At 42.0% G+C, this 24,901-nt stretch overlaps 1 protein-coding gene across 1 annotated transcript; it reads right to left on the bottom strand.

Moving 5' to 3' along the window:
* Nucleotides 1-1,570: 1,570 nt before the first annotated feature.
* LOC109909751 (nucleoside diphosphate kinase-like) lies at nucleotides 1,571-17,880 on the bottom strand. The gene is made up of 5 exons (XM_020508802.2): nucleotides 17,594-17,880; nucleotides 3,948-4,078; nucleotides 3,623-3,724; nucleotides 2,377-2,489; nucleotides 1,571-2,131 (listed from the first exon to the last, which is right to left on the bottom strand). The coding sequence occupies exons 1-5, from the start codon at nucleotides 17,742-17,744 to the stop codon at nucleotides 2,011-2,013; spliced, it is 618 nt and encodes a 205-aa protein (XP_020364391.1). The 5' UTR covers nucleotides 17,745-17,880; the 3' UTR covers nucleotides 1,571-2,010.
* Between the last annotated feature and the right edge of the window lie 7,021 nt (nucleotides 17,881-24,901).

The following is a 24,901-nucleotide window of genomic DNA, read 5'->3' as shown; positions in this document are numbered from 1 at the left end:
TGATAAGGGGCCAAATACTAACATTTAGCCTACACTAGAAGTGAATTTGCCCAAATACTTCTTCAAATGGGAGTACCTAATATATAAAATGCTGTTATGTCTAAATGGTAAAACAGATAAGCATGAAAACACCCTCAAATTAACTAACATTCTGTAATATTGATCATTTGATCTCAAATCCAAAATGCTGGAGTAGAGCCAAAATTTTCATTTCACTGTCCAAATAGAGTGCATTCAGAAAGTATTCAGACCCCTTCCTTTTTTCCAGTTTGTTACTTTACACAACCTTATTCAAAAAAATATATATATATATTCCCCTCAAACTACACACAATATCTCATAATGAAGGCAAAAACAAGTTTTTAGAAATGTTTGCACATTTATTAAAAACTGAAATACCTTATTTACATAAGTATTCAGACCCTTTGCTATGAGACTCGAAATTGAGTTCAGGGGCATCCTATTTCCATTGATCATGCTTGAGATGGTTCTACAGCTGTGGTAAATTCAATTGACTGGACATGATTTGGAAAGGCACACACCTGTCTATATATGGACCCACAGTTGACAGTGCATGTCAGAGCAAAAACCAAGCCATGAGGTCGAAGGAATTGTCCGTAGAGCTCAGAGACAGGATTGTGTCGAGGAACAGATCTGGGAAAGGTTACCAAAAAAAGTTATGCAGCATTGAAGGTCCAAGAACACAGTGGCCTCCATCATTCTTAAATGGAAGAAGTTTGGAACCACCAATACTCTTCCTAGAGCTGGCCACCCAGCCAAACTGAGCAATCAGGGGACAAGGGCCTTGATCAGGCAGGTGACCAAGAACCTGATGGTCACTGACCGAGCTCCAGTGTTCCTCTGTGGAGATGGGAGAACCTTCCAGAAGGACAACCATCTCTGCAGCACTCCACTAATCAGGCCTTTATGGTAGAGTGACCAGACGGAATCCACTCCTCAGTAAAAAGCACATGACAGCCCGTTTGGAGTTTGCCAAAAGGCACCTAAAGGACTCTCAGACCATGAGAAACAGGATTCTCTAGTCTGATGAAACCAAGATTGCACTCTTTGGCCTGAAAGCCAAGATTCTGGAGGAATCCTGGCACCATCCCTACGGTGAAGCATGGTGGTGGCAGCATCATGCTGTGGGGATGTTTTTCCAGCGGCAGGCACTGGGAGGCTAGTCAAGATCGAGGGAAAGATGAACGGAGGAAAGTACAGAGAGATCCTTGATGAAAGGTCCTGAGTGCTCTGGAGCAGGTTCAGACTGTGGCTTTGTGACAAGTCTCTGTATGTCCTTGAGTGGCCCAGCCAGAGCCCGGACTTGAACCCCATCGAACATCTCTGGAAAGACCTGAAAATAGCAGTGCAGCGACGCTCCCCATCCAACCTGACAGAGCTTGAGAAACCCTGCAGAGAATAATGGGAGAAACTCTCCAAATAGACGTGTGCCAAGCTTGTAGCATCATACCCAAGAAAACTCTAGGCTGTAATTGCTGCTAAAGGTGCTTCAACAAAGTACTGCGTAAAGGGTCTGAATACTTTTGTAAAATGTAATATTTCAGCTTTTTATATTTTGTACATTTGCAAACATTTCTAAAAACCTGTTTTTGCTTTGTCATTATGGGGTATTGTATGTAGATGAATGAGGAGGAAAAAACTGTTTCATTCATTTTAGAATAAGGCTGTAACGTAACAAAATGTGGAAAAAGTCCAGGGCTCTGAATACTTTCTGAACGCACTGTACATATGGTGAGGACCGAACACTATAATAGTAGCTGAGAGGCTATGGGGTATTGGAGCCACCCACGATGGAGAGGGACGAGTATTGCACGTGGGACACTGTGTTGCAAGCAAGACACAAAGAGGTAGGTATGGTTATGGAGCCACTATTCCTATTGGTCATTCTACCTTGTTCACTCTTTCAAGTTTCATTGTCACATGCACAGGATACAACAGTATAATGAAATGCTTCACTCTCTCTTTCTATCTCTACCTAAAATCTCTTTCTCATATCTGGTAGGTACTACTGTGGTCACAGCAGTCCCAATCCATCAGTTCCTTTCGATGAAACCACAGCTGGATCTCCCTCTGAGCCCCCTCTACTGAATCACTGGCATGGACCACATTTCTATAAAAAACACAAACCTACATTCATTAGTTAATTGTTAATGGCTTGAAGTCCAGTTTAGTATTTTGCCATTGAAATTATGCTCCAATTTTCAAAACACTCAATGATAAAGTTCAATGTTGAATTTTTTCATATTATTGTCGTCCAATTCAATTATCATTAAAATATTTGTTGAAAAGGGTATTGTGCCAATTATTGTAACGTGAAACATCTTTCAATTTTAATCTTTGTTGAAAAAGGTTCACCTGCTGATGTGAATGCTGAAGTCCCCTCGAACGGTGCCTGCTTGGGCCTCGACTGGGTTGGTGTCTCCTATCATGATCCGGGATGTCCGGACCACATTATAACCCTCCCACACCTAGACAAAAAGAATGAATGGAGTTCGCCATCAGGATTAGGGAAATCCTATTTCAAATCGGTCAATACAGCAAGTTAATTGAACGTCAATCAATTTAGCACTAAATCAATATTTGAACACACTGCCACTGCCATTATCTAATCCCTACACAAGTGGTTAGGTGGTTTTGAATTTAACATAAGCAAAGGCAGTGTAGTCTGGGAATCTAAAATCTAAAATGAATTGCTTTATTTAATTATTGTTTCACACTCTATCCCCCTTTATCCTGGGTGATTACACGCGTCTGGATAGGTGCAGTGAAATGGGTTGCTTTATGGGGTCAGCCATAGTAGTGCAGTGCACCTGGAGCAGATTAGAGTTAAGTGCCTTGCTCAAGTTCACATCTACAGATTTTTCACTTTGTCGGCTCAGGTATTCAAAACCAGCAACCTTTTGGTTACTGACTCAACGCTCGAACCGCTAGGCTACACTTGTAAGATACCCAGACACACGAATACAGATCTGATCACAATGCTTCTTTTAAATCACCTACACCCGTCTATAAAATGTGGGCAGAATCAGAATGTCAGAAGATCAGGACAAAGGACGTATGTTAGCACCAGGTATAAACGGGGCTTCTCATTTATCTGGCAACCTTTTCACTAAAACTGATTTGGAGGGTCATTACTCAAAACTAATTGAATAATGGTACAGTAGGTAGCATAGGTGGTGGTGGTTAGAGTCTAGGGCTGAGTGATGAAAAAGTTAACTGAACTGGCAAAAGGAGGGCTGCTGGTCTCAGATCATGGCAACCATCTACTACCGTTGTGCCATTGAGCAAGGTACTTGAGCAAGGGCCTTAAGAGCTGATTGTACCCGTTATTTTATAGAAATAACTGTCCATGCGTCCATCTATTAGAGGACACCCAGACTGATCAGTGAAGTGAGAAAACAGTGTGGACTGATTCAATTCGTATCGCTGAAGTTCAGTGCTGTAGCATGCTTGAAATGTAAAATATAATTTCCAATTGAGCCGTCATTTCCATCTTTAACTTTCAATCGCGCTTTACTTCAGAGCTACGGACTGAATTGAGCCCTGAAACGGAGCAATTGAAGTTTGGATTATGAGGCAAGACAGAGGCAGGAACCCTCACCATAACAACTATGGGACCAGAGGTCATGTAGTGCAGGAGACTGGGGTAAAATGGCTTCCTCCTTAACTCATGGTAATGCTGAGAGAGCTGCTCCTCTGGTGCCTGAAAGAAAGCCAACATTGGGTTAACCTTTATTTTAAAGTCTGGTATTTACATAGACATTTATGAATAAACCACATTCATGACAAGTTACAAATATTGTATCAGAGGACAAGTTGAGGCTACTATCATATTGCCTATTATCATACTACTTATACCTATCCAATCCTTTCAGATGCCTAGGCGGGAGGAGCTTTGGGATTCATTTGGAATTGGACATTCTCACCTGTAGCATCTTCAGGCCCACCAGTTTGAAGCCTTTCTGTTCAAAGCGTTGTGTGATCTGCCCCACAAGGCGCCGCTGGACCCCATCTGGTTTCACTGCAACTAGAGTACGTTCTCTCACACCAGGGATCCCTATACACAGAAGAATTACTCTCACACACATGCTCTATTAAACTTTTAGCAACGCGCATGCCCTGCCCACCTGTACATTTCTCCATTTCAGCCAGGAATGTCCTGTGTTTAGTGGTGCAAAATCCACTTGTTACTTAAATCTCACTGGATTGATTGCTTTCATTTTACTCTTGAAACTCTTTCCAACTCTTGCGTGTGCCCTTTCTTTTTCTGCGTTATTGTTAGGACCGCAGAAACGTTTGCAGTGACAAACACTCCGTGATGGCTGAAATGGGCTCGATGGACTATAATGGTTGTCCTCTGCATCTGTAGTACAGAGCCCACTATAATGACTCCCAAGATTGAATTATTCAATGGAGCCCAAACTGACCGTGTCCCTTCTTATACAGTGCATTCGGAAAGTATTCAGACTCCTTGACTTTTCCCACATTTTGTTAGGTTACAGCCTCATTCTAAAATTGATTAAACTGTATCCCCCCCCCTCAATCTACACACAACAAAAATCAGAAATATTACATTTACATAACTATTCAGACCCTTTACTCAGCACTTTGTTGAAACACTTTTGGCAGCCTCAAGTCTTCTTGGGTATGACGCAACAAGCTTGGCACACCTGTATTTGGGAAGTTTCTCCCATTCTTCTCTGCAGATCCTCTCACGCTCAGTCAGGTTGGATGGGAAGTGTTGCTGCTCAGCCATTTTCAGGTCTCTCCAGAGATGTTCGATCGGGTTCAAGTCCGGGCTCTGGCCGGGCCACTTTAGGACATTCAGAGACACTCCTGCATTCTCTTTGCTTTGTGCTTAGGGTCATTGTCCTGTTGGAAGGTGAATCTTCGCCCCCAGTTTTTAATAAAATTGCTAAAAAATAAAATAAAAAATAAACATTTTTGTATTTGTCCTTATACGGTATTGTGTGTAGATTGATGAGGGAATTTAAAAAAAATCTATTTGGAATAAGGCAATAACGTAACAAAATGTGGAAAAATTCAAGGGCTCTGAATACTTAACGAATGCACTGCAGATACCTGGGCATTTGGATCGTTGATAAGTTGTCTTTTAAAACAAACATAGGTGAGTTAACTAAGAAATAGATTGTGCCCCTCGCTTAATAGTAGAAAGCAGATCATTCAGTCAACATTCCTACCGGTCCTAGACTATGACACCATTATTTACATGAATGCAGTTCCCACTTCATTGAAGCCCGTTGGAACCTATTTAACACCGTGCCCTCCGTGATCCATTTTGCACTCATCATTGCATTCGCTCTCAGAAAGCAGCTGGCCCTTATTGGTGTTTTATAGGTTGGAACATTGCATTCTGTTCATTTACCAAGCTCTTACTCAAAAACTTCCACATTGCCTAACATCGTTACTAACCTATGAAAGCATGAGATACCATACCCACTCATAGGGATGGCTAACTCTTGAAATTCCTTATGTCAGTACAGATTTAGGTAAAATTGCTTTAAGTTTCTTCACACCTCACTTATGGAACAATCTTAAGATTACCTAACAGTTGGACAGATTGGTGCCTTCAGGCATTTCAGATTGTTGGTGGAGGAACTGTTCACAGATGAATGTGCTTGTTTTTTTTTTTATAATTGTGTTTTTGCAATTATGCTGCGCCTTAATTTAAGTATTTGCAAAAGAAACCTTGGTCTCAATGGGACTCCCTGCTAAAATAAATAATAAACGCCAAATCATGGTCGGGTATTGATCACACTGTCTTGGGACTTACGTCACAAAACAGAGAAGAAGCACCTTTGATTTGGTCAGGGGTTCATTTTTTGTTGAAATGTTTACAAATTAGACGCTCTGAAATGAAAACAGCTTCCGATATATATATAACTGCATTATAAGAAAAGGATGCATTTTAGGGACAGTTATAAACAGGGCTTTAAAATCAGTGTCACCCTTGACCCAAAAGGGAATTTCCTCATTGTGGCATTACAGTATTTTGTAGTTCCTCTTGCAGGTGGGTTAAGGTTCTCTGTGTTCTGGGTTGCCTTTGAGTGGTGGTAAGGGCTATGTAGCTGGGGCAGCTCTTTGAGGCTGAAGAGTGCCCACCCCCACATTGTGCACACGTGTGCATATTTTAAAGTTGTTTAGGCTTTGTGGTGGCTGTTTTCTCCACACCTCAGACATTTGACTGGGTTATTGTACTGGGTAGAAATATTGTTGAATTCTTGGCATTTGAAACCATGTTTAACTATGGTGGGTGGATTTGCCTTTTCAACTCTGTAGTGAAAGTAATGCATGAAGAAGCCTCCCTGTAGTAGTTGTATGGAGTCTTCTGGTTTGGAGAGGTGAATTCTAATAAATGTGGCGGGGAGGTGAGTTTGTCTGGTGATGATTCTGTTTCTCCAGCTCGGCACAGACTTCTTTAACTGGAATGGCAGTGTGGAGCCCTGAGATGATGACCTGTTTGGAGGGTCTGTCCTGGGGTAACCAGTCCTCCTTTGTTGTGTTAAGAGGCATGACAGCTGTGCCCCCGCGAAGGCATCCTCGGGCCAAGGAGTGAGACGCCTGTTCAAGGACGGAATGTCTCTGGTGAACACCAGCATCCCTCCTCTCTTTATGGGGGCCAATTTGGTTTATAATATGGTTGGTTTACACCACATAATTTCCTGTTGTTAGTTGCAGAGACGGAGTTTGCTTTTATTCCAGGTTGTCCATGGCCTTTATCAGGATGTTTTGTCTTTGTTCAGAGGCTGTTTGGAGCATGGGCTGTGACATACACATATATATGTTCATATAAAAGTAAAACATGGATGTTAAAGAGACAATGCAATAAAATGTACCTGGCTTCTTGAATTATAAAATGAGTAACAACTACATAAATATTTAAAATAGCCTATGAGGAGAGTTTGTTTGAGGACCGAGCCACCTACACTGTAGCTAATATGTTACTGGTGGGTAAGGGATTACGATAAGAGAAGTGGAGTATGAGATATAGCAGATAGGCCTAACTGATTAATAGAGCGATTATTGACATTATAAAACGTAGTAAACAATCTGCTTGGTGACAGTGAAGGTGATCAGGAATCGAATGTGACATTGAAGAGGAAAGTGACAGGAAACAACAAAAAAAAAGTGCTTGAATATTTGTGTGGATCTCTCGGTGCAGCGGCCAAATTAGTCCTTCAATTTCTAATTTGAAACCTGTTGTCCATGAAATGCGCTACTCACAAAGTGACTATTGTTTGGTTGCCGTTGAAGTTTCCATAGGCCTCGTGACCCCCTATGGAAATCAAATGCACGTCCAACTAATTAGTTCTGCCGCTGGCCCTGTGCTGCTGTCCTGTCTCCATGAACTTAGTGAACTCTGAGAACGCAGAGCAGGTAGGTTTCACTGCGGTGTTGTGACCCAGATACGGACGGCTCTCATATCTTTCAGAGGTAGACTAATATAAATGAGGAATTATATCCCTATTACTATAGCCAGCAGGATAGCCTTAACTCGGACTGCCATGGAATTCTGTTGTCATGAATAAAATAAACATTTATAGACCTACTTAGCATTAACCCAAGGTGGGTATACCCAGCCCTTGAGTTCTCAACTGAATGTTTGGACCATAGCTGGATCAAGTTTCAAGTTTAATTGTCACGTGCACTACTACAGTGAAATGCCTTTCGTGCTTGCTCTATCCCAACAATGCAGTAGTACTATAAAACATTTATTTTAAAAAGTAAAGTAGAACAAAAACACAAGAAAAAAGAAGAGCACGAGAAAGTAAGTACGCTATACACAGGGTTAGTTCCAGGGTCAGTGCCAATACCATATTTACAATGTGCATGGATAATGGAGTGGTAGGGTTAGATATGCATCGGTACGGTGACTAGGCATCAGGATATACACATGGCCAAAAGTATGTGGACACCTGCTTGTCGAAAATGTCATTCCAAAATCACGGGGATAAATATAGAGTTGGTCCCCCCCTTTGCTGCTATAACAACCTTCTGGGAAGGCTTTCCACTCAGAACATTGCTTCCATTCAGCCACAAGAGCAGTAGTGAGGTCGGGCACTGATGTTGGCCGATTAGGCCTGGCTCGCAGTCGGAGTTCCAATTCATCCCAAAGGTGTTTGATGGAGTTGAGGTCAGGGCTCTGTGCAAGCCAGTCAAGTTCTTCCACACCAATCTCCATAAACTATTTCTGTATGAACCTCGCTTTGTGCACGGGGGCATTGTCATGCTGAAACAGCAAAGGGACTTCCCCAAACTGTGTTTCCACTGCTCCAGAGTCCAATGGCGGTGAGCTTTACACCACTCCAGCCGACACTTGGCATTGTGCATGGTGATCTTAGCCTTGTGTGCAGCTGCTCGGCCATGGAAACCCATTTCATGAAGCTCCTGATGAACAGTTCTTGTGCTGACAGCTGAAGTCGGTGATTGGTCAACAGTAGGAATTCTTCAATAAAGTATTTGTTGTCATTCAACGACAGACTCGTTTTCATGCAAAAGGAAATCTTGAGAAATACTGCACCACATAAATATAATATAAAATTGAGCGACTAAGAAAAAAACATCCAAATTAGTGTTAGATTTCTTGAGTTGAGTTATCTTAGATGAATTATTTGACTATTTTGAGGAAGTGTATACTGGCTACGGCTTCTCAAAATGGATAAACAGTACTATCGCTGCTTTTTTCTCGTTTTTCAAGAGAATGTTTTTTAAGCCAAACTGAAGCATGCTAACGCCTTAAGGAAGGGTAGAGAAAGAGATAAAGGGATTGTAGACAGAGGTGGGGAGGTAGAGAGAGAAAGAGTAAGTGGTGGGTTGAGAGACAGTATAGAGCATGGGTCAGAAACAGGCGTCCGCCAGTGAATATTTTTAGAGATCTGTTCCCAACTATTCCCACAAATTAAAAAAAAAGAGATGTGATTGTGTCTTAATGTAATCAAGGTATGAAATTATTGTATTTGAAAATCAATTTTTGGGGCTTAGCTGTGGTCAATTTGCAGTGCAAATTATATATTCTTATTTTCCAGCCCACCGGCCATTCACTCCGACAAAAATCGGCTTGCGGCTCAATCTAGTTGCCTACCCCTGGTATAGAAAGGGTGCTGTGCAGCATTGAATTGTGTGATGCGCTAGTGATTTATTGATGGTGCCACAGCGCTGAAGGGCGAGAGGAAAGCACATCATTTTCCCACAGAGACGGTCACCTCTCCATCTCTCTCACACAATTGTTGTTCTAAAAGGTCAGCACTCACTTTTGTTGTTATGGTCTGTCTTTAAGAATTATGTTTATCAGAGACTTCAAAAGAGCTGCTCTCCCCCTCTCTCCCATTCTCTCTCCCCCTCTCCTTCTCTCTCCACCTCTCTACCTTTCTCTAATCCAGAAGAAGCCTGTTTGATCTGCCAGAGTCCTGCTGCTAAAGCTGCTTTGCCTCTCACTCTCACAGAAAGAGAGAAATACACCCCCCTCTCACAGAGAGAAATACACCCCCCTCTCTTTCTACCTGCATCTCGCCCTTGGTCACAAAGAAACCATTTGGTTCTCTACCATCTCAATATAAAAGGCAAAAACAAGAAACATCTTTAAAAAATCTAATCGTTAAATCAAAGGCAAGCCTATCAAAAGGTATGTAGTGTGTGCAGTAATTAGAGTTCGACCTGTCTATTAGGGGTAATGATGGTGTTGTGCTCTGTGTTGAGACTGCTGAAGTCAGAGCCCAGTGGGATCTATAAACCCTCTCATAATGCAGAGAATGAGAATGCAGTCATCTGCAGGGCTGGACACAACACAATGAGGAAGTTACTGCAGGGGGTCTGACTCTCAGCGCAGGACACTTTAACCCTTCACCATCCAAGAACTACTTCATTTCCACAGAATTTTTTACAAAAACACATTTACTTGAAGAACAATACAGATGCAGTTTGGTAACAGAATGACAGCACAAACAAACTGGCATTCTGTTACCAAACTTTGTCTCAACTGTAAATGTGTTTTTGTAAAAATGTTCAGTGGAAATTGTTCAAAGTGGCCTAGTCCTTGTGCATAGAGATGTATGTTGTTTTTTAAAACTTTGTAATCATTGTTTTTTGTTAGACAATTTAAAGTGAAAACTTAGAGTCTTGATCCGGCAATGTGGCCCGGAGGCTCCGTACGGAAAGTGTGACGCAATTGCTGAACCTCCGTAGGCTTGCATAGGCCATATCGAGCTCCGTATGGCGATGCCGTGCGCCTTCACATTGACATGATTGGTTGACGGTAGGTGGCGCGGTGTATCCTATATAAACACAAACTCACTTCCTTGACAATAAACATGGGGAACTTTGACAAAAGGCTATCAGAACAGGTTCACAAATAAGATACATCTTTATGATACCTCATGTATGGGTTTCAAAGACACTAAAATGAGTTTGAACTCCTGGACAGAGATCAGGGAGGTAAATGGGGATAGATGTGGTAAAGAGGTCAATAGAATGCAGACCATTGGAGACAGACGGACAATGGAGTGGCTCAGATTCAACAAATCTGATCTAACAAAGTGGATATTTGTCAAATCCATCATGATTGATGTATTGTATCAGGCCCAGAAACATTTGGGATGGAGATGCAGGTGGAAAAACGGTGCAGCACCGGGAAACGGACTCCAACATCTCAGAAGAGGTAAGGTCTTTTCCTTTAGCCAGTTGCTTGTAGTTAGCTGGATGGCTGTAGAGATTAACCCTGAGTCACTACGTGTGGTGTGGTGCACAACAATTTATTGGATGTGTATTACCGCTCCCCGAAGTGCAAGAAGTCTGAACACCCTGACTTCTCCGTAGGCTGCATCATTTTAAATACTGTACGGCCACTGCAGATTTCGGATTGACCATCATTTTACGGTGGAATTGCCCCATTCCACATTTCCAGCTGGATCGCATTGTGCACAGCAGTCTCAGGGGTTAACGGAAAGAAATGAATCCCATGACTGAAACTTAAGTCGATCTCAGATGGATTGTCTGCAGCCAACCTCTCCTTTCATGTCAGAAAGTCATGACCATCATGCTTTTAGGGAAAGAAGATCATTTTGTGCATGTTTTAAACGGCTAGTTTGACCAATTCCAGTCCCCTTGCTTAGAGGATCCAATGTCCTTCCCGAAATATTATTTATGTAGAAAGACTGAAAAGCTTAGTTCTGGTGAATTCTACTACAAAATGACAAAATGTATGAATATAAATTATGCTGACACCATCTAAAATATAATTTCCATTTCCAGAAATGGGCAGAAAAACATATTGGTAAAAATAATGTTTCAATTATTTTAACATATTGGACCATGCATCTAGCCTATGCATGGTCTATTTATTAGATGTGGTATTAGCAATAAGCATTATCACCTGTAGCCTAGCTGATGCAGCATAGTGGCAATAAAATGTACATAGGATGAAGCTTGGGGTTTGTCCATCTGCATTTAACCCATTGGACACAACATCCTGATTGTAATTATTTTATAATAAATATATAAATAATTATTCACAAAAAAAAAGTATTTGTAGGTTTATATTACAAAGTTGCAGATTTATGATGGCATTGCTTCTTTAAGAGCTCTGTTGCACAACTGCTCCTAAAGCATACTTGAAACTCTGGTTGTAAAACTGCATTTGTAAAATGATGCCGCACGGGGGTAGAGGTCAGAATAGTTTTTCGGTTCAATGGCTACCGGTGTGGCCATGAGGTGAGGGTAAGATGGGTGGAAAGGGAAAAAAGGAGGAAAGTGGAACTTAAGCATGTATGAAATAGGGGAATGAATGCACAAGCCTTCTGGAAGATCTGATCAAGGAGAAGATGGCAGACAGGAAGAAAAATTGAAACATGTTTTGAGTGAATATGCAGAGGTGGATCACACAGAACTTTTGGAAGAGCTAAGGAAATTGAACATGACGAGAGTGAGGATGAATTAACTACGGTGGCAGGTGTGGTGAAGATCGCAGAGTTTTAGCCTCATTCCGATGATGACAAAGATGATTCTGGCCCAGTGGGAGTGAGGTTTTTTGACAGAATGGATCTTTACCTTCTGGCAAAACCATATGTGGTGTTGGGTGGAAAAGAGGTTGGAGAATGTTGGGTTGGTGAAAGTGACTCGAAGTGGAATCTTGTAGACTTTTGGCATTTCTGCCTTCCAGAGGGAGCGTGCGCTCCACACCACGAAACTGGGGACAAGAAATGGGACTTACTTTCCTCTCCGGAGCAGGGCGCTGTTAAAAGGAGTGTTAACTTCTTTGGGGTAGGGAGCCGTATTGGGAATTTTGGATGAAAAGCGTGCCCAAATTAAGCTGCCTGCTACTCAGTCATAAAAGCTAGAATATGCATATATATTAGTAAATTTGGATAAAACACACTGAAGTTTCTCAGGCAAAAATCAGAGAAAAAAATCTAACCCGGAAGTGGGAAATCTGAGATTTGTCGTTTTTGAACTCAGCCACTATCGAATACACAGTGGGATATTGATCATTTTGCACTTCCTACGGCTTCCACTAGATGTCAACAGTCTTTAGAAACTTGTTTGATGCTTCTACTCTAAAGGAGGAGCTCATAGGGGCTCTTTGAGTGAGTGGTCTGGAAGAGTGCCACAGGCTGAGTCTCGCACGCTCACGTGAAAGGTAGCTACGTTCCACTTCATTTCTGAAGACAAAGGAATTGTCCGGTTGGAACATTATTGAAGATTTATGTTAAAAACATCCTAAAGATTGATTCTATACATCGTTTGACGTGTTTCTACTAACTGTAACGGAGCTTTTTTGACTTTGTCTGAAACTAGTGAACGCGCTTTATGATTGTGGATTACTGGACAGAACGCACTAACAAAAGGAGCTATTTTGACAAATTATGGACATTGTCGAACAAAAATGTATTAAATAAAAATGTATTGTGGAACTGGGATTCCTGGAAGTGCATTCTGATGAAGATCTCAAAGGTAAGTGAATATTTATAATGCTATTCTGACTAATGTTGACTCCACAACATGGCGGATATACAGTGCCTTGCGAAAGTATTCAGCCCCCTTGAACTTTGCGACCTTTTGCCACATTTCAGGCTTCAAACATAAAGATATAAAACTGTATTTTTTTGTGAAGAATCAACAACAAGTGGGACACAATCATGAAGTGGAACGACATTTATTGGATATTTCAAACTTTTTTAACAAATCAAAAACTGAAAAATTGGGCGTGCAAAATTATTCAGCCCCCTTAAGTTAATACTTTGTAGCGCCACCTTTTGCTGCGATACAGCTGTAAGTCGCTTGGGGTATGTCTCTATCAGTTTTGCACATCGAGAGACTGACAGCTCGAGCTCAGTGAGGTTGGATGGAGAGCATTTGTGAACAGCAGTTTTCAGTTCTTTCCACAGATTCTCGATTGGATTCAGGTCTGGACTTTGACTTGGCCATTCACACCTGGATATGTTTATTTTTGAACCATTCCATTGTAGATTTTGCTTTATGTTTTGGATCATTGTCTTGTTGGAAGACAAATCTCCGTCCCAGTCTCAGGTCTTTTGCAGACTCCATCAGGTTTTCTTCCAGAATGGGCCTGTATTTGGCTCCATCCATCTTCCCATCAATTTTAACCATCTTCCCTGTCCCTGCTGAAGAAAAGCAGGCCCAAACCATGATGCTGCCACCACCATGTTTGACAGTGGGGATAGTGTGTTCAGGGTGATGAGCTGTGTTGCTTTTACGCCAAACATAATGTTTTGCATTGTTGCCAAAAAGTTCAATTTTGGTTTCATCTGACCAGAGCACCTTCTTCCACATGTTTGGTGTGTCTCCCAGGTGGCTTGTGGCAAACTTTAAACAACACTTTTTATGGATATCTTTAAGAAATGGCTTTCTTCTTGCCACTCTTCCATAAAGGCCAGATTTGTGCAATATACGACTGATTGTTGTCCTATGGACAGAGTCTCCCACCTCAGCTGTAGATCTCTGCAGTTCATCCAGAGTGATCATGGGCCTCTTGGCTGCATCTCTGATCAGACTTCTCCTTGTATGAGCTGAAAGTTTAGAGGGACGGCCAGGTCTTAAAGCTTGGGAAATCTTTTTGTATCCAAATCCGGCTTTAAACTTCTTCACAACAGTATCTCGGACCTGCCTGGTGTGTTCCTTGTTCTTCATGATGCTCTCTGCTCTTTTAACGGACCTCTGAAACTATCACAGTGCAGGTGCATTTATACGGAGACTTGATTACACACAGGTGGATTGTATTTATCATCATTAGTCATTTAGGTCAACATTGGATCATTCAGAGATCCTCACTGAACTTCTGGAGAGAGTTTGCTGCACTGAAAGTAAAGGGGCTGAATAATTTTGCACGCCCAATTTTTCAGTTTTGATTTGTTAAAAAAGTTTGAAATATCCAATAAATGTCGTTCCACTTCATGATTGTGTCCCACTTGTTGTTGATTCTTCACAAAAAAATACAGTTTAATATCTTTATGTTTGAAGCCTGAAATGTGGCAAAAGGTCACAAAGTTCAAGGGGGCCGAATAGTTTCGCAAGGCACTGTATGTATGGGCTCTGAGCGCTCTACTCAGATTATAGCATGGCGTGCTTTTTCTGAAAAGTTTTTTTGAAATCCGACACAGCGGTTGCATTGAGAAGTGGATCTAAAGTTCCATGCATAACACTTGTATTTTTTATCAATGTTTATTATGAGTATTTCTGTAAAATTGATGTGGCTCTCTGCAAAGTCACCGGATGTTTTTGGAACTACTGAACGTAACGCGCCAATGTAAACTCCGATTTTTGGATATAAATATGAACTTTACCGAACAAAACATACCAGTATTGTGTAACATGAAGTCCTATGAGTGTCATCTGATGAAGATCATCAAATGTTAGTGATTAATTTTATCTATATTTCTGCTTTTTGTGACTCCTCTCTTTGGTTGGAAAATGGCTGAATGCTTTCTGTGACTAGTTGCTGACATAACATAATGATATGTTGTGCTTTCGCCGAAAAGCGTTTTTGAAATCGGACACTGTGGTTGGATTAAAGAGAAGTTTATCTATAAAATGGTGTTAAAAAACTTCTATGTTTGAGGAATTTTAATTATGGGATTTCTGTTGTTTTGAATTTGGCGCCCTGCAGTCTCACTGGCTGTTGAGAGGTGGGACGCTCACGTCCCAGAGAGGTTAACTGGGGTGACTAAGTGTTGAGGGTCAACTGAAGTTGAAGATTCCCGGTGTCTGTGACACCCGCCGTTTGCTGTGACGCAAACCTGGTGGAGAGCGTGGTGAAACGGAGAAGACACTATCTGTAATCCTGAGATTTGATGCAGAGTCTTTACCAGACAAAGTCAAGTCAGGATGTGTCGGTTAGCTTTTGTCCCAAACCCATTACAGTGTTTTAGGTGTCAAGCTTATGGTCATGTGGCAGCAGTGTGTAGGAGGGATATTCCTAGATGTGAGACGTGTGCAGGAGGACATGAGACAAAGGAATGTGTTGTATCGGTGTGTGTATACTGTCGGGCTACCCATGGTGCTGGAGATCAGGTGTCCTTATGAGAGAAAAGCAGGTTGAAGTTGCCAGGATCAGAGTAGTGAAGAAGGTGCCTTATGCTGAGGCAGTAGAGGAAGATGGGCCCCGTGGTGGCAGTGGTGTTATGGTATGGGCAGGCATAAGCTACAGACAATGAACACAATTGCATTTTATCGATGGCAATTTGAATGCACAGAAATACTGTGACGAGATCCTGAGACCCTTTGTCGTGCCATTCATCCACTGCCATCACCTCATGCTTCAGCATGATAATGCACGGCCCCATGTCACAAGGATCTGTACACAATTCCTTCCTGGAAGCTGAAAATGTCCCAGTTCTATTGAGCATGTTTGGGAGCCTCTGGGTCAACGTGTACAACAGCATGTTCTAGTTCCCGCCAATATCCAGCAACTTTACACAGCCATTGAAGAGGAGTGGGACAACATTCCACAATCAACAGCCTGATCAACTACATGCGAATGAGATGTGTCACGCTGCATGAGGCAAATGGTGGTCACACCAGATACCGACTGGTTTTCTGATCCAAGCCCCTACCTTTATTTTAAAAGGTATCTGTGACCAACAGTATTCCATTTTACATTTATATTTTAGTAATTTAGCAGATGCTCTTATCCAGAGCGACTTACAGTAGTGAGTGCCTACATTTTCTTACAGTCATGTGAAATCGTTAAGGCCCAAATCTATGGATTTCACATGACTGGGAATACAGATCTGCATCTGTTGGTGACAGATACCTTTAAAGAAAAATGTCTTTCAATTTCAATTTACTGACTTCCTTATATCAACTGTAACTCAGTAAAATCTTGGAAAATGTTCGATGTTTATTGTTGCATTTATATTTTTGTTCATTTCAAAACTAGGATCCCCCTCTTTAAAAACAAAAACAAAGGCCAACACTGCTTTCAAAGTGTGCATCAAGAATTGTTGTGCATTGACTGCCTGCCAGAATACATCTTTACCGCCTATGGCTCTCCCAATTTTGATCGCACCTCGAGAGGAATATTACTCTCGCATAGATAGAAGCCGACAAAGTAAATAGGTAAACTATTCTACTATGGGGTTGTCTGATATAGCTTGAATAACAACATTATATGTCAAAAATAGATGCACTGGAAAGTTACTTCCTGAGTGATGAAGTATAGGATTTGAGTTGTCTACACACCGCTGTTTGAGTTGAGCAACACGGTGGTGCGAGTTGAAGACTATTTCATTCCAGCTTCGTCTGGAATTCCATTGAAGAATCCGCTACAATCATGCATGTCAGTTTAGTGCACACAGCGTAACAAAGAAAATACAATTTGAGAAAACATTTATTTGGGAATATATTTAGTTGAACAGACAGTGTGTGGTAGGCTTTCATCTCCAAACACCCCCAGATCTACATCTCAAAAACGACCTCTCCAGAATCCATATGACGGAAATCCGTCGCAGTGACAGAACTGTAATCCTTACAGATAAGTGTATATTTTTTATTTTAACAATTACTCATCGCTACTATTACATTTCAATTCGAAATGTTTCCAAACCGGTATCGTGTGCGAGGTGTATTTGCGTTTGGACAGAACATTTGGACAGCATTGCGCCATTTCTCTCACAAGATTAAATGGGAGGTCCAATAAACTCAATTTAGCCAGCCAGTTTAATGCAATGTAATTTGAGACATGAATACTGCAAAAAGCCTATATCAAAGATAATCTATATTGACAAGATAGTCAAGTGACCGCTCTAACAATGGAAATACATTTGCTAAAAAATAAAAGGGAAGCAAATGACCTCCATACAAAACTTCCTCACTTCGTTGTCTTATTTTCGTGGGCGGAGTACCGCCTCTCGCATTTCCTCTTCCTCTCTGCCCACATGTCGTTTTTTAATTGGAACTAACTCCAAACGTTGCGCCAGTGGAATGTGTGTCCAGTTACAACTTTTGCAGACAAAATCACTTCATTGTACAAGTTCAACAAAATCATCAATAGCCTACTTGTACACTACTATAGTATGTTAGACTAGAGTAGGCTACTAACCTGATGTGGTACTGTATCCAGCGCATCGATGTCCAAACAGGAGGCAAAATGAGAACTCAGGGATATAACTTTTTCTCGATGGTAGAACTCCCCGACAGTACGGACTCTGCAGGATAAGGTTTTTCAGCCAATACCTTTGAAATTGAACCATTATTTAAACAAGCCAAAGTTATTGCCGACCTGTGAGATTCTTTAACATATATCTATCTACCTGTAAGATCGTAACGTTAGTAGGACAGTCAGCCTTCCTCAACAACGACCACTAGTCCCACCCCCGACAAAGCGGCCGCGTGGAGATGGTCCCTCAACCCGTCTCCACTAGATAACACAGCCACAAAGTCGTGTGTCATTAAAAAATGCTTTGGTGTCTTCATTTGAGGTTAAGCATAAGGTTAACCGTGTGTTTAAGGTTAGGTGTATAATTCGATTTTAATAAGATACATTTTAGAAATGTGTGAGGTTTAGGACTTTGCGGCTGTGCTAACTAATGACGACCCCCCTCAACCTCGGTCGTCACTAGCTCCTATAGAGTGGTGAGGAGGAGCATCAGTGGGAGCTCCGCGGACCCTTCGAGTCCGGATGTAATTTAGCCATTCATTGTGCCTATTGGTGCTCTGTAGAGCAATTTTTTTCGCGCTTTCTCGTGTCAAATAACTCGTGACATTCCTGGGTTACTCAATTGTAGTGCTTGCCAAGCAAGAGTCCCCACTGTAAATCGTCGACATACTTCTTATTAGTGTGGCTTGACTTCCATCCACTTTCATGGGATTTGTGACGTCACTCCCAACCTTTTATTATATTCACTGTAAACAATTTAACTTTTGACACAAATCAGCTACTGTGACCACTTTCCCAACTTCGAATCCTTCAAAACTTTTAGCAACAGTAACTATACTGAACAAAAATATAAACGCAACAATAAAACAATTTCAAAGATTTTACTGAGTTACAGTTCATGAAGAAAATCAGTCAATTGAAATAAAATCATTATTCCCTAATCTATTGATTTCACATGACTGGGAATACAGATATGCATCTGTTTGTCACAGATACCTTTAAAAAGAATTGGCGTCAGGTATTTTTGTGCATTCAGATTGCCAACAATAAAAGGCCAGTGCTTTTGAGGCTTCACTACAGACCAGGGTTCGATCCCAGGCTGTCACAGCCGGCCGTGACCGGGAAAACCATGAGGCGGCGCACAATTGGCCCAGCGCCAGCCGGGATTTCCTTGTCCCATCGCCCTCTAGGGACTCCTTGTGGCAGGCCGGGCGCATGCAAGCTGACCTCGGTCGCCAGCTGGACAGTGTTTCCTCTGACACATTGGTGCGGCTTGCTCCCGGGTTAAGCGAGCAGTTTGTCAAGATGCAGTGCGGCTTGGAAGGGCCGTGTTTCGGAGGACACGTGGCTCTCGAGCTTCATCTCTCCTGAGTCCGTAGGCGAGTTGCAGCGATGGGACAAGACTGTAACTACCAATTTGGGAGAAAAAGGGGTAAACACTTTTTTTTAAATGTCGTTTTGGCCCATCGATAAAATGAAATTGTGTTCGTTGTCAGTAGTTTATGCCTGCCTAAACCATAACCCTACCACCACCATGTGGTACTCTGTTCACAACACTGACATCAGCAAACCGCTCGCCAACACGACGCCATACACATGGTCTGCATTTGTGAGGACGGTTGGACATACTGCCAAATTCTCTAAAACGACGTCGACTTATGGTAAACTCAGCAAAAAAAGAAATGTCCTCTTACTTTCAATTGCGTTTATTTTCAGAAAACATAACATGTGTAAATATTTGTATGAACATAAGATTCCACAACTGGGACATAAATTGAACAAGTTCCACAGATATGTGAATAACAGAAAAGGAATAATGTGTCCCCGAATAAAGGGTTGGTCAAAATCAAAAGTAACAGTCAGTATCTGGTGTGGCCACCAGCTGCATTAAGTACTGCAGTGCATCTCCTCCTCATGGACTGCACCAGGTTTGCCAGTTCTTGCTTTTAGTGTCTTAACAACCGTTCCACAGGTGCATGTTCATTAATTGTTTATGGTTCATTGAACAAGCATGGGATGCAGTGTTTAAACCCTTTACAATGAAGATCTGTGAAGTTACAGTGCCTTGCGAAAGTATTCGGCCCCCTTGAACTTTGCGACCTTTTGCCACATTTCAGGCTTCAAACATAAAGATATAAAACTGTATTTTTTTGTGAAGAATCAACAACAAGTGGGACACAATCATGAAGTGGAACGACATTTATTGGATATTTCAAACTTTTTTAACAAATCAAAAACTGAAAAATTGGGCGTGCAAAATGATTCAGCCCCCTTAAGTTAATACTTTGTGGCACCACCTTTTGCTGCGATTACAGCTGTAAGTCGCTTGGGGTATGTCTCTATCAGTTTTGCACATCGAGAGACTGAATTTTTTTCCCATTCCTCCTTGCAAAACAGCTCGAGCTCAGTGAGGTTGGATGGAGAGCATTTGTGAACAGCAGTTTTCAGTTCTTTCCACAGATTCTTGATTGGATTCAGGTCTGGACTTTGACTTGGTCATTCTAACACCTGGATATGTTTATTTTTTAACCATTCCATTGTAGATTTTGCTTTATGTTTTGGATCATTGTCTTGTTGGAAGACAAATCTCCGTCCCAGTCTCAGGTCTTTTGCAGACTCCATCAGGTTTTCTTCCAGAATGGTCCTGTATTTGGCTCCATCCATCTTCCCATCAATTTTAACCATCTTCCCTGTCCCTGCTGAAGAAAAGCAGGCCCAAACCATGATGCTGCCACCACCATGTTTGACAGTGGGGATGGTGTGTTCAGCTGTGTTGCTTTTACGCCAAACATAACGTTTTGCATTGAAATGTGGCAAAAGGTCGCAAAGTTCAACCAGGAAGTGGCAGAGCGATTTTTGCATAGTGCATCTTTAACTTTGACTATATGTAACTGCTTTGCTTTAAATAGTAAAGTAAAACTTTTAAAACTTCTTCCATCCATCTATAACACATAAGATGGCGCGGCAGACGTTTTAAGTGCCCCCAACCGATTATGTTTTTTTGTTTGTAACTTATAATTTTACTTATTTTGTACTAATGTTGCCGCTACCGTCTCTTATGACTGAAAATAACTTCTGCGCATAAGGACTGCGATTAATAACCACGTATTGGCAGAATCCCTTTTTTCCAATAACGAGTCTGACGAGAACGATATACTGCTTTCTCGGGAACAGGGCCAGATCCCTGTGATTTGCGTGAAGAGGAGGTGGAGAAAAAGGGTCCGGAGGGCGGGCTGCCTTCTGAGAATTCGTAGGCGATCAAATACACTCCCACTTCCTTCCATTCTTCTAGCAAACGTGCAATCATTGGACAATAAAATAGATGACCTACGCGGAAGATCAAACTATCAACGGGACATTCAAAACTGTAACATCTTATGCTTCACGGAGTAGTGGCTGAACGACGACACTATCAACATACAGCTGGCTGGATATACGCTGCACCGGCAGGATAGAACAGCGGCATCTGGAAAGACAAGGGCCAGTGGACTATGTATTTTTGTAAATAACAGCTGGTGCACGATATCTAAGGAAGTCTCGAGCTATTGCTCGCCTGAGGTAGAGTATCTCATGATAAGCTGTAGACCACACTATTTACCTAGAGAGTTTTCATCTGTATTTTACGTAGCTGTTTACATACCACCACCGTCAGAGGCTGGCACTAAGACTTCATTGAATGAGCTGTATTCCGCCATAAGCAAACAAGAAAACGCTCACCCAGTGGCGGCGCTCCTTGTAGCCAAGTAACTCTGGACCACCTTTACTCCACACACATAGATGCATACAAAGCTCTCCCTCTACCTCCATTTGGCAAATCTGACCATAATTCTATCCTCCTGATTCCTGTTTACAAGCTAAAATCAAAGCAGGAAGCACCAGTGACTAGATCAATAAAAAAGTGGTCAGATGAAGCACATACTAAGCTACAGGACTGTTTTGCTAGCACATACTGGAATATGTTCCGGGATTCCTCCGATGGCATTGAGGAGTACACCACACTAGTCACTGGCTTCATCAATAAGTGCATCGATGACATCATCCCCACAGTGAGCGTACGTACATACCCCAACCAGAAGCCATGGATTACAGGCAACATCCGCAATGAGCTTAAGGCTAGAGCGGGACTCTAACCTGGAAGCTGATAAGAAATCCCGCTATGCCCTCCGCCGAATCACCAAACAGACAAAGCGTCAATATAGGACTAAAATCGAATCGTACTACATCACCTCTGATGCTCAAAGCACATGAAGTGCTTTGAAAGGCTGTTGATGGCTCACATCAACACCATTATCCCCGAAAACCTAGACCCACTCCAATTTGCATACCGCACCAACAGATCCACAGATGATGCAATCTCTATTCCACTCCACACTGCCCTTTACACCTGGACAAAAGGAACACATATGTGAGAATGCTATTCATTGACTACAGCTCAGCGTTCAACACCATAGTGCCCTCTAAGCTCATCACTAAGCTAAGGACCCAGGGACTAAACACCTCCCTCTGCAACTGGATCCTGGACTTCCTGACTGGCCACCACCAGGTGGTGAGGGTAGGTAACAACACATCCTCCATGCTGATCTTCAACACGGGGGTCCCTCAGGATGCATGCCCAGTCTCCACCTGTACTCCCTGTTCACTCATGACTGCACGGCCAGGCACGACTCCAACACCATCATTAAGTTTGTCGATGGCACAACACTGGTAGGCCTGATCACCAACAACGATGAGACAGCCTATAGGGAGGTCAGAGACCTGACCATGTGGTGCAAGGACAACACCCTCTCCCTCAATGTGATCAAGGCAAAGGAGATGAATGTGGACAACAGAAAAAGGAGGACCGAGCACACCCCCCATTCTCATCGATAGGGCTGTAGTGGAGCAGGTTGAGAGCTTCAAGTTACTTGGCGTCCATATAACCAACAAACTAACATGGTCCAAGCACACCAAGTCAGTCGTGAAGAGGGCACGACAAAACCTATTCCCCCTCAGCGGACTGAAAAGATTTGGCATGGGTTCCCAGATCTTCAAAAGACTTTACAGCTGCACCATCGAGAGCATCCTGACGGTTTGAATCACTGCCTGGTATGGCCACTGCTCGGCCTCCGACCGCAAGGCACTACAGGGGGTAGTGCGTACGGCACAGTACATCACCGGGGCCAAGCTTCCTGCCATCCAGGATCTCTATACCAGGCGGTGTCAGAGAAAGGCCCTAAAAATTGTCAAAGACTCCAGCCTCCCTAGTCATAGACTGTTCTTTCTGCTACCGCACTGCAAGTGGTACCAGAGCGCCAAGTCTAGGTCCAAGAGGCTTCTAAACAGCTTCTTCCCCCAAGCCATAAGATTCCTGAACAGCTAATCAATGTCTACCCAGACTATTTACATTGCTGCCCCCCCACGCTGCTGCTACTCCGTCTATGCATAGCCACTTTAATAACTCTACCTACATGTACTCAATTACCTCGACACCGGTGCCCCGGGCACATTGACTCTGTCCCGGTAACCCCTGTATATAGCCACGCCATTGTTATTTACTGCTGCTCTTTAATAATTAGTTTTTCTTAACTCTTACATTTTTTGGGATTTTCTTAAAACTGCATTGTTGGTTAAGGGCTTGTAAGTAAGCATTTCACCTGTTGTATTCGGCGCATGTGACAAATACATTTTGATTTGTATATATAAGGTCCTACAGTTGACAATGCATGTCAGAGCTATAACATGAAGTCGAAGGAACTGTCCGTAGAGCTCCGAGATAGAATTATGATGAGGCATATATCTGGGAAACTATTTCTAGTGTTGAAAGTTTCCAAGAGCACAGACAACTAGACTAGTTGACATCCCTGGGAAATTGAAAAAATGGGCAAGGAGGACCTTGGTTAGGGAGATGACCAAGAACACAATGACCACTCTGACAGAACTACAGAGTTCCTTGACTGAGATGTGAGAACTGGCCAGAAGTACAACCGTCTATTCAGCACTTCACCAATCTGGGCTTTATGGGAGAGTAGCCCGACGGAAGCCACTCCTGAGAAAAAGGCATGACAGCACGCCTGGAGTTTGCAAAAAGGCACGAGAAAGACTCTGAGATCATAATCTGTGGAAAGACTTGAAGATTGCTGTTCACCGCCGCTCCCCATCTAACATAACAGAGCATTAGAAAATCTGCAAGGAAGAATGGGAGAAAATGCCCAAATCAAGATGTGCAGATGATACAGACATACCCAAGACCACTCAAAGCTGTAATCTCTGCCAAAAGTGCTTCTACAAAGTATTGACTCAGGGGTGTGAATACTTATGCAAATGAGATACTGTATTTTGGAGCGTGTGGCAAATAAAGTTTGATTTGATTCTATATTTAATTTTCAATACATTTGCAAAAAATAAAATACATGTTTCACTTTGTCATGATAGGGTATTGTGTGTAGATGGGTGAGAAAATCCATTTTGAATTCAGGCAGTAACACAACAAAATATGAAATAAGTTAAGGGGTATGAATACTTTCTGACGGTACTGTATATGTGGTGTTCAGTTAGTATTAGTAGTGTTTAGTGCTCACTTCTTAGCCATTAACACATGTGCAGTATTTACATTAGACAACCATGAACTGAAGTGAGGACAGCAACAACGTTCCTAGTGTGTGTACGCACATTGCTTGGTGCATATCATCATAAAGCCTTGTCACGAACTGATGATTCTGTGAGGGTCCAAGGTTGATGTCACTGGAGTCTGCTGATCAAAGCTGATAAGCAATTTGAGGAGACAATATTACTGTGCTAAATGGTTTGAATTACACAATGCCATGTTCATTGATTAGATTGATTATGGAAAGGACAAATAATAGCGAACTAAGCTATACAATAATGAACCATCACAAACCACTTAATTTAGTGAAAATGAGTAACTGTAAAATATATATTAAAATATACCTGACTACAACTATCAATGTCTCTCCTCTTTTCCATGTCTATGGAGGTAGCAGAGTCAACAGGTTTTGAACATAAATGGATTATTTATTGATTTATACCATCAAAATAACAGAAGTTATCTTAAATACTACTGAATTGGGACTCAGACACTCGCTGCTAGAAATCAATATAAACCTTAGTAGTATACAACAGACTCCATTTAACCGTGAAATAAACAATACAGAAGCTTTACATTTGCAATGATCTTACTCCGGTAGGCTATGCGTATTCTGTTGTGATAATCGATGACCTACAGTTTGCTTTCAAGTCTCAGACTAATAGGTC

The sequence above is a fragment of the Oncorhynchus kisutch genome, linkage group LG1, assembly GCF_002021735.2.
Source record: "Oncorhynchus kisutch isolate 150728-3 linkage group LG1, Okis_V2, whole genome shotgun sequence".
Taxonomy (NCBI): Eukaryota; Metazoa; Chordata; class Actinopteri; order Salmoniformes; family Salmonidae; genus Oncorhynchus; species Oncorhynchus kisutch.
The sequence above is the reverse complement of the archived record's forward strand: the minus strand, read 5'-3'. Positions and strand labels throughout refer to the sequence as shown.

What these genes read in the sequence shown, in the direction of transcription:
- LOC109909751 (XM_020508802.2), bottom strand. Translation starts at nt 17,744, where the DNA reads ATGGTTCAATTTCAAAGGTATTGGCTGAAAAACCTTATCCTGCAGAGT. An exon ending in TGGGCCTGAAGATGCTACAG is followed by an intron (nt 3,725 to 3,947) that starts GTGAGAATGTCC and finishes GCTTTCTTTCAG; the next exon opens with GCACCAGAGGAGCAGCTCTC. An exon ending in TTCAGCATTCACATCAGCAG is followed by an intron (nt 2,132 to 2,376) that starts GTGAACCTTTTT and finishes TGTTTTTTATAG; the next exon opens with AAATGTGGTCCATGCCAGTG.